General features: G+C 38.1%; 1 protein-coding gene across 1 annotated transcript; it reads right to left on the reverse strand.

The window, feature by feature from the left end:
- Nucleotides 1-1,179: 1,179 nt before the first annotated feature.
- Nucleotides 1,180-9,307, reverse strand: LOC124839895 (Peptidase M20/M25/M40 family protein). Its single transcript, XM_047315829.2, has 4 exons — nucleotides 8,288-9,307; nucleotides 8,069-8,206; nucleotides 1,798-2,037; nucleotides 1,180-1,677 (listed from the first exon to the last, which is right to left on the reverse strand). The coding sequence occupies exons 1-4, from the start codon at nucleotides 9,176-9,178 to the stop codon at nucleotides 1,588-1,590; spliced, it is 1,359 nt and encodes a 452-aa protein (XP_047171785.2). The 5' UTR covers nucleotides 9,179-9,307; the 3' UTR covers nucleotides 1,180-1,587.
- Between the last annotated feature and the right edge of the window lie 1,187 nt (nucleotides 9,308-10,494).

Raw genomic sequence — 10,494 nt, forward strand, 5'->3', positions numbered from 1 at the left:
TAACGAGATTGCATTTATGCAATTAAGAGTGAAAACGATTTTTTTTCTCAAACTACACGACCTGAACAAGTTAACCTTTTAGCTTTAAGATGGATTTGTAATTTTTGTTCATACATGTGTAAATAATGAATAAGGACTTTCCCTAAGTTTCTTCCTTTTCCATATTCTATTTTTCTTTTCCTTTTTCTTGAAATAATAGTGAGTATAGATATACAAGGATGAAAGGACAAGAGGATGCAAAGACATGATTTAATTCGAACTACCATCATAGATGCTATTTTAGCAAAAAAAAATGAAAAACAAATCCTGCAGAGACAAGACCCATTTCTTCTTTGGACATTTTTCTGGTGAACTATCGTTACTATCACTGTTTGAGCTTAAAATAGTCCCAGTTGAGTTCTACTTTCAGCTATAAACAGAAAATGATTGAACACGACAAAAACAAAAATGGGATAACGAATTTTGATGGGAAAGATACGATTTAATTAAATTTAAGGTTGTTCAATTGGAGTCTTGCTGATATGGGGAAGGGGGAATGGATTCGAGAATATGATAAGTATTGAGAATTTGGTCGATGAGATGGTGGGGACTGATCATGCACTGCAACAGTACAACATACAATTGTTTTGAACTTGTAGACAATGCTTTGTAATTGTTTAACATGAGGGATGATGGTCTCTGGGATGAAAGAGAGGACTAGAAGAGGAAAATACATCCTTAACCTAATATGAGAAATGAGTAACCATTGGATATGATACATATGAATATTCTGTATGACAAGTAGATTAACTCTAGGAGGACTAGTTGGTTTTTAAGAACTAGTCTAAAATAACCAAATTCCAAACTCTCAATCATCAAAATGACTATTTACTCGATGTTGAAGAGGTAAGTCTAGAAGCGCAAAAACACTTATATGTTTGCTAGTAACTCTTTTACATAAAATTTAAATACCAAACTTATTTTAAACTAAAATAAACGGTAGCTATAATTTTTAATTAAAAATTTGTGGATATTGATTGATACATAACTAAATAATTGAATCAAAATAGGGTGAGTCGAAGAATAATTCAAACTTGTTCGCAAAATCTAATTTCTTAAACTCAGCCCTTACAAAAGTCACTTTGAACCAATTCAGATTAATGGAACATAAAGGGTCATGAAGACCTTTTCAACCATATATCGCTGTAGCAAAATGCATTACTTCTGAAGATTTTATATACCATTGAAGGATGAAGTTCATGGACAAATGTAGTGAGTTAGGCTCAGTCGTTGGCCATGATAGACAATCATATATGATTAGACATCTAGATCAATTAAACTTCATAGAAAAACCTTCGTGGCCATTACAATTCATAAGAGGACAATAATAAATATGTGCCATCCCTAGTCCCCACCATAAGTGAAGTGATAACAGAACCTCTCTTTTTCTTTTTTCCTTTTGGAAGCTACCATATATGAATGTTTTTACACCATTTATTATTTGGGGGAGGGAGGTATCCAATGACTCAGATTATCCCCACAAAGGTTAGACATGGTTTTCCTATTGAGATAAGAAACTCAGTTCCGTCCATAATCAATTGGCGGCATCTAATGTGAAGCTTCGGTAAATGTACTTAAGGAACTTATAAGAGACTCGTACACCTGTATTCCCTTCATGAACACGGTATCTTTTAAGTGCTGCAAATGAAAGTAACAGGAATTAAAATACACACACACACACACACACTAGAGTAACAGGCTTCATTGGAATGAAATGAGAAATGCAGAACAATGAAGAATTGAAAGAATTATTTAAACCTCGTTGTGATCATGAAGCAAGATGGGAGTATTTTTCATTGGGGAGAAACCGAGTACAGGAATTCCTTTCTGTCTGAGGTATCTTGCATCAGTTGTGGATGCAAGAATTTCAGGACTTGAGAGTTTTTCTCCAATAGATGTGATAGCTTGCTTGAAAACTGACCACCATGGATTGGAATCATTAGTTGCAGTCATTATCGGGCGTCCCATGTAGTCTCTGATGGGTCCTTTCTCAGTAATCTTCAAAATTTGGTTGCACAAAAACAAGACACATAAATCAGTCAGGAAATTAATGGCAAAGAAATGGTTTTATGTTTCAACAACCGAGCAACAAATGGCAATATAAAGGAATAGAATAAGACCACGTAGCATAAAGAAAAAGCTTACAAGCTCTTGTACTATTCATGGTGTTCATTCAATGTCAAATGGCACTACAGAGTGCCTAAAGCAAGAAAATCCTCTAGTAGGACAGAGGAAACGTGATGACAACAATTCTAAGGTTGAGACAGCTTAGTGTGTTTTAATACTTGTATAGTATTCATAACAACATTGCAATTTGCAGTTTTCTGGAATAATTTGAACCTCATTTTCATTTATGCGGGTTCATCTATTCAATGGCTTTGACAAATATTATTCTAATATAACATGTTCATGGACAGTTTTATTACCAGAAGATTTATTAGGGGCTAAGTGTTAGGATCCATTTGCAGGGCTTGGACTCTCCACTATAATACCTAGCCTTTTTGATAAAGCATGAGGTTAACAAGGCGTTGGATTCTCAGACCCCTGTGGCTAGCTCTAGTAGTATGGTTCTCCCAACATTTTTATCAATTGGCGTAAGATTTTTGCACAAAGTGTGTTAATTGTAAACAAGCAATGTCAACAGTGGAATTCTCACTCGAGACTAGTCAAACGGTTAGCACAAAGGCAACTTAGGCTGCAACCAAGAGGTGGGACTATAAGACCCAATTGCAATGTGGGACTTCAACCCTACATAAGAAGTCCGTGAGTGGGATTTTGCCCTGGAAAATAGCTAGCTTTTATGGAACTTATTAAGAAATAGACTTCAAATCTAACTCAATCCTACAAAAACGACTTGTAAGATGAGATTTACATCTACTTATATATTATAAACATGCCTTATCTTTTGTTGATATGAGATTCCATCACATCTTGTCATATCGAGGTATATAAATCTCGAGTATGAGACTAGACATCAATGGATTGTCCAATAACGGCCGGATAGCGGTGAAACAATATATCCAACAAACAAAAAATTTTCGCTATGATAGACTCTAACCCATGATTCTAATACCATGTTAAGAAGTGGACTTTAAGTTAAACTCAACCTTACAAAACTAGCTTATAAGATGAGGTTTGCACCCACTTATACACCATAAATTCGCCTTATCTCTAATTCCAACAAAAGTCACGGTTCTTATCGTCAAGTTTTATAGTTGAACCCAAATGAAAATAAAAAGTCTACCCGAGAATACCATATATCTAATAGAAACAAGGCCCCTTGTCTATACTTTGTTTCCACTCATCAAGTATGGTTAGTGCCCTTGACCCTATCTTATGAGGGACCCTTGTAGTCTTTAGGACTTCTATGGTATGGCGAACATTATCCCAGAAATCGATTATTTCAAGCATTGAATAGAATTCCATTGGCACAAAAGCTCCAAATATCTTTCATATCTACAATATCCCTTTGCATTGCATAAAGAGTCTTCAAGATAATGTATTGACTTCCTTGTTAGCCTAAGATATTTCTGGTGGCAGTTTCTTGTGACCTTTCGAATGCAAAACACAGTTCTTAATCACTAATGTTCATCTTTCAGTACATGTATTATCTTCCTTTCTTTACCCGGGAGAAGCATAAAAACAGGAGTGAATTCTAGTATATGAACCAATGAAACCTTCCGTTCAATAATCACTAGAGACCAACTTTTGAGCCTTAGATTTTTCTAAGCTGACCTCTTCATATATAATAGCTTTAAAAAATCAAGAGTTAAAATTGAAAAAATTATATTTATATTATGAAATTATTTGGCAATTTTGTCATTTTATGACTTATGAAAGAGTTTTGACACTGTTATTTTCTATCTTGTGTTTTATATACGTTTAAATCTAACTACTTATTATTAGTACATGTTGAAGTTAATGCATAGCAATCAATAGGTATCTGTTGTAATTAGAGAAACTATCTATAGTATCTTCTTAATTAGAAAAAATATTAGAAAAAATATCTATAGAATCTTCCTCGTTAGAGAAAAATATTTGTAGGATCTTCTAGATTATTTTTCAGTATATTATTTCCTTATTTCATTTTTTTAGATGATTAGATTGCTACAAATAGAGGTAAGGAGAATGTAATTGATATGAATGAAAATAATAAAGTCACTCTCTCTTTCAAGTTCCAAGATAGTGAACTTTATTATGTATACCATCCATCACACCTACCTATAAAGTTCAGTACCGTAAACACTGGTATGGGGAATGGCCCATACACAATGCCCTCAAATGACGAAGGGAGGAAGGTACCATTTTCTAATGAGACGAATGTAAGTGTCATCAACACTAACTCCGAAAGAAGGTAAGTGTAATTTTACTTTTTAAGGATTGAAATTTACATCTATAGTTTTACGTCAGAAAATTTCCTCTCACCACAATATTTGTGTAGAAATTATAAGGATTAGAAGATTTGAAGTAAACAATGTTATAACTCTTTTTTACAGAGTTTGTTATTTTGTATGTTGAGTCTGTTTTCTAAAAGAAGAACTCCTTTGTAAGGGATTATATATATAACCCTTGCTTCTCTCAAGTGAGTAATGAAAAATATTGATTTTGTCCTCTAAAGCTGTGAGTGTTTACTTGGTTGAAGTCAAAGTTTGACAATTGGTATAAGTTAGCCAGCAACAACGACCAGCAAGGAGCTTGAAAACCGCATGGATTCTTCGGTGAAAACTATGGTGGATTCTCAAGAATTAACCTAGAAAACTTTACAGACATTATAACATCGATTGAGGGGCAAGTCTCATCTATGGCAGCATTGAATTCTGACCGGCAAATTTCACCTATGCCCATAGTTTCTCAAGATTAGCTGCAATTTCCATCTTTTGATGGAACCAATTTCCGTGATTGGCAAGCAAAAGTGGAACAATTTTTTGAGCTGGAGGGCACACCTGTTAGTCAACGTGGTTGGTTACTGCTTCTTTCTATGGACAAGGCATTCTCATGGAAACGTCATTACATTCAAACAAGTGATTCAAAGACTAAAACATGGATTCAAATCCTGCAACACATTGGCAATAGATTTGATGATGAGGCATTTGATGATCGAGCAGCTGAGCTCGGCTGAAATAGGGAAGGTCGTTAATTGATTACTTGAAAATTTTTGATAATCTTTTGGCTAGAGTCACAATTACTGAAGAAATAGCATTAAGTTTTTTCTTTTCATGATTAAATTTGGAACTGGAAAATTTTGTTCGTGTGCATAGACCAACTATTATTTAAGCAGTATGTCTAGCAAGACTACACGATGAGGTGCTGCAAGAAATTACAAAGAGAAACAATGGGAATGACATTTCATCATGGAAGCACAATTCCGATATTCAAGACCATGGTCTACTCCTCTTCAAACAATCACACACCGCCAATTACTACACTAAAGCAAAATCCTACAGCTACGCCTTTGAAATCAGCTTCTGTTGCTGATTATCAGTCTCCATCTGCAGGATCAGTTTCCAGAAAAGAGGTTGGGGAAATAACTTCTAAAGGATTATGCCGATTGTGTGGAGAAAAATGGGATTAGAATCATAGGGTTAAGTGTAAAGTTTGGGGGAAATTGAATGCAATTTTCTTGGCCCAAGACTACATGAATGATAATGGTAGTAACTCTGATGCTGATAATGAGCAAGATAATGAAGCGATACGACAGATTCTTGATCTGGTAAATGATTCTCTAGTTCACATTTCTTGAAATGCTTTACAAGGACTAGCTAGCGGGAACACTTTGCAACTGATTGGTTTGATCAAGGAACAAGAGGTTCCTTTTTTAATGGATATCGGAAGTAATCATAATTTTATCAGTGAAAAATGGATGAAACTATTGGGGCTAAAAACCACTTTCATTAGAGATTTTTTTGTTACAGTGGCTTCTGATAAACGTCTGAGAATTACAAGAATAAGCCCTCAAGCGACATCGAAATTCAATAACCACTTGTTCTAGGCTGATTTTCTTGTCCTGCCAAGTAGTCATTTTGGGTTAATTTTGAGAATGCAATAGTTTAAGACACTAGGCATAATTTCGTGGAATTGTGCTAAATTAACTGACTTTTCAGCATCAGGGAGAGATGATTACATTACAGGGTGAGCAGAATATAAATGACAGTTTTCAGATTTCAGGAAATCTAAGGGTAGCGCAAGGGAAAACTATGTTATTGGTAATACAAGCTGCAGATTGATTCCTGGCCTCAGCAACGCAGCAAATCTCTGAATTAACTCCACCACAGAAAGTACAATTGGATACCTTATTACAGCAGTTCCAGAGTGTGTTCCAAGAACCTACTCAATTACCACCTCCAAGAAGGTATGACCAGACCATCAGATTATCTTAACAAGCGCTATTCCATTTTTGTTTAAAACCTTACGGGTATCATATTCAAAAAGAAGAAATAGAGAGACAAATACAAGCTTTATTGTCCACGGGGTTTATCAGAGAAAGTTCAAGTTATTATGCCTCTCCTCTAGTTTTGGTTAAAAAGAAAGATGGATCATGGAGAAGCACGGATTTCAGAAAGCTTAATGCTCTCACTGATAACAATAAATTTTCCATACCTTTAATTAAAGACCTTTTGGATGAATTGCATGGTGCTAGACATTTTAAAGTTGGATTTAAGTCGTGATTATAATCAAGTGCAGATACATGAAGACATTTATTAAACAACTTTTCAAACACAATGGATTGTATGAATGGATGGTTTTACCTTTCGTACTCAGCAACACAGCTGCAACTTCCGAGAATCTAACGAATGTATATTTCGACCACAATTGAGACATTTCATTTTAGTCTTTTTTGATGATATAGTGGTTTACACTAAGAAACGGGGGGATTATAGTAGGTGTTTGCACATGACTTTAACTATCTTGAAGAACAATTTGTTGGTTCCTAATCAAAAGAAATCCAGTTTCTCTAAGTCACAGTGGGACATCAGATTTCGGTGACAGGGGCCCAAACCTGATCCAGGTAAAATTGAAGCAGTCCAACAGTGGCCTCAGCCAACTAGTTTGAAGGAACTTAGAGTGTTTTACGGATTATCAGGGTACTATAGAAGATTTATACAGGGGGATGGGAAGATAGCAGCACTTCATTTATTTGGACTATTGCTAGAAACGAATCATTTTTCAAGTTAAAACAGGCTTTATCACAACACTTGTTTTGATTCTGCCAGATTCCTCGCAGCCCTTTGCTATAGAGATGGATGCTTCTGGTATTGATATTGGTGCAGTTTTACGCATATATAAGCAAGGCTATGGGACCAAGGTATCAGGGTACTTTAGCAACAATCCTAATTTCGACACCTCAGTTAATTACTAAAGCAAAAGACTATTGGAAGGCAGATCACAAATTGCAGAAGATTGTAGATACCATCCACATGACACAACAACCAATTTACTTTTGATGGTGAAGTCCTCAGAAGGAAACACAAACTGGTGGTAGATAATAATGCGGAATTGAAGTCTAAAATTATTGAACAATTTCACGACTCAGCTTTTGGGGTCACTCAGGGTATGAGTTAACTTACAGAAGAATTAAAGAACAATTCTATTGGAAAGGTATGCAGAAGGAACTAAAAAGGTGGGCACAACATTGTCATATATGTCAGCAAAATAAACCCTTAGGTTACCTGCTGGTATTTTACAACCTTTACCTATTCCTGATCGAGCATGAAAATCTATATATTTGGGTTCTATTACCGGTCTTCCTAGATCTAATTCTACGACTGTTATTTTTGTTATCATTGATTGATTAACTAAGTACTCATTTTTTTTCCTTTATCTCACCCTTCTGAACCTGCAAAAGTTGCAAAATCTTTATAGATAATGTTGTCAAATTGCATGGATGGCCTACGGAAATAATTTCGGATATTCAATCTTTATGAGTCATTTCTGGAACGAATCCTAGTGAATCGAATTTCAAATCAAAAGCCAATTTTCTTCGCCTCGTTCCAAAAGCTAAATAAGATTTTTTTTTCTTTAAAAATCTCACCTCATACGACATATTTCTAACAGCCGGCGCCCATTCCTTTGCAATTCTCCTCCTCATCTCGTCCGGGCCAGTCGTAGGCGTCAGCCTTAGATCAAAACCAGCCTCCGCCTCCGAAGGTTGCACATTCATCGCAAACCCCTGCACAAAAGCACATCATTCATTCTAAAACAACGTTCAATCAAATCAAAACCAAGCCAGACCATGCAATCCCAAACTCACGTCATCAGAAGTAACACCAGCCTTAACATAAACTGGATTCACCGACACAACCTCGCCGTTCAACGCTTTCCCAGCCTTAACCACGTCAAACTGGCTCTCCCGGAACCTACTCACAGCCTCCATACTCTCCATCAGATTCTCCATCGCACTCCCATCGTACATCCTCGCCCCGTGCCCGGGCATTCCCTTGGCCCGGATTATCACGTTCCACGGAACCCTGTCCGCGTAGAAAACCCTAAATTCGTCGCCAGGCGAGGCCTGCCCCTCGTCGAGCGCGAAACCAACGTTGAGGCGGAGGAAGTCATCGGACTCGACGAACTTGGCGGCGCCGTTTAAGCCGCCTATCTCCTCGTCGGGGACGAGGGAGATGTGGACGGAGCGGAGGGGAGAGAAGGCGTGGGCCTTGAGGTTGCGGATGGCCTCAAGGTACTGGACGGCGATGCATTTGTCGTCCTGGGCGCCGCGGGCGAAAATTTTGCCGTCGGATGTGCGGTGGGCGGAGAATGGTGGGTGGAGCCACTTGGCGGGCTCGGCGGGGACGGAGTCGAGGTGGGAGTTGAGGAGGATCGAGGGGAGGGAGGGGTTTGAGCCGGGCCAGGTGAGGAGGAGGAGGGGCTTGCCGGGGGTGAACTCGAAGGTCTTGGAGGTGAGGCCCAAGGAATGGGCTTGGGCTTTGAGGAAGGAGACTGCGGAGTAGTAGTCAGGGGCGGGGTGGGCCGTGTTGATGCGGAGGTAGTGCTGGAAGCGCGTGATGGGAGTGTCTTCTTCTTGTTCTTGTTGGTGACTTGGGGTTGCGGTTGCCGTGTGGAGGAGCGAGGAGAAGAGCAGTATTAAATGGAAGAGTGCGAAAGGCTGAATGCTACTCTGAAAGTGTGGAGTAGCCATTGACATGGGACAAAGCAAGTCAACTCAGTTCCACTTACACACTGGAGGATTTAAAACCAGTTAAAGAACATCAGCCTTGGATCAGTTGCCAGTACGTTGAACTTTCTTTCAACTCCCTCAAAAAAGTGATGAGAAGGATTGTTATGGTTGCGTTTTCGATTGCTAGAGCAGGGTGATAATAAATTATAAATTTGCCGGTTTAATATTTATTATGGTCTTTTTTGTTTTAGGGTTTCTTCAAAGTTGTCCTTCTTTTTTTCAAAAGTTCACTAACATCTTATTTCTTGCAAAAACGATGCACGTTAGTCCTTTTTTGTTACGGTGTTAAAAAGTCTAACGGCACAGCTGTCCAACTGGCATAAAACTGATAAGTTGTATAGTTTTGGTTGACGTGTTAAATTGAATTGCTTATTCATCCTGAAAGCCAAAGGATTCATTGCTTATTCAGCTCATCTCCATTTATGGTCCAATCAAGTTTTCTATCAGGTGAGCCCCAACAGTTAGTGAAAGTAGAGACCTTTAGAGAAGGAACCTCAAAATGATGGTCCACCATGCTTCGCTCGATAAAGCTATGGCTACGCTTAGCAAAAGCACCAGCTCTTGGATTCAAAGCCACCGAGGCTCCTTCAACAGATGGATCAACCCTGAAAGATCTTGATCCAACCATGTTTGAGGTGGAAAGGCCCGAGGAATAGCCCCCGAACTGCTGGTTCATATTTGAACGCATTTGGATTCCAATTGGAGATTGTAATTGAGGTCCTACAACATCAAGTGAGATTCCATGGAATTTAGACAAAATTGATTGTTCAAGAGATCCAAAGCTATCATCAAGGTCCTACTTCACCCCAATGTGATCACTCAAAATCCAAATCAATGTCTCTTGCAGTTGAAGCAGTCTTCAATCTGCTTTTGGGCAACAGTAGGGTAGGGAGCCGCAGGAGGGATTTGTCGCCCCTCCCTGCACTGTATTTCTAAACTGTTTGTTTGTTGAGTGCGGAAGGGCGGAGAGATAGGGCGCGGCGTAGTAGCCCAAAGGGGAAAAGGGAATTAGGGTTTGAGTGGAAAGGAGACTACCACGTGGTAGTCTCTTATTAGTTGAACTTGCCAACTAATTGGACATGTCATTTAATTTTGGCTAGCAGAGTAACTTTGCCGTTAGTTTTTTAACGCCGTAAGCAAAAAGAATCCACTTAAACTGTTTTTGCGAAAAGTAGGATGTTAGTGAACTTTTAAAAAAAGGAGGACAACTTTGAACAAACCCTACGAATCGAGGACCAAAATAGGTATTAAACCTAAATTTGCCACTAATTATCATTTGTTAG

The sequence above is a fragment of the Vigna umbellata genome, chromosome 1 (genome assembly GCF_029865625.1).
Source record: "Vigna umbellata cultivar VRB3 chromosome 1, Vumbellata_1.0, whole genome shotgun sequence".
Classification (NCBI taxonomy): domain Eukaryota; kingdom Viridiplantae; phylum Streptophyta; class Magnoliopsida; order Fabales; family Fabaceae; genus Vigna; species Vigna umbellata.

Bases quoted from the DNA above. Each gene is read 5' to 3' on its own strand.
- LOC124839895 (XM_047315829.2), bottom strand. From the start codon at position 9,178: ATGTCAATGGCTACTCCACACTTTCAGAGTAGCATTCAGCCTTTCGCA. The intron at 8,207-8,287 runs GTGAGTTTGGGA...GCTTTTGTGCAG, and splicing joins CTGGTGTTACTTCTGATGAC to GGGTTTGCGATGAATGTGCA. The intron at 1,678-1,797 runs GTTTAAATAATT...TTTCATTTGCAG, and splicing joins TGCTTCATGATCACAACGAG to CACTTAAAAGATACCGTGTT.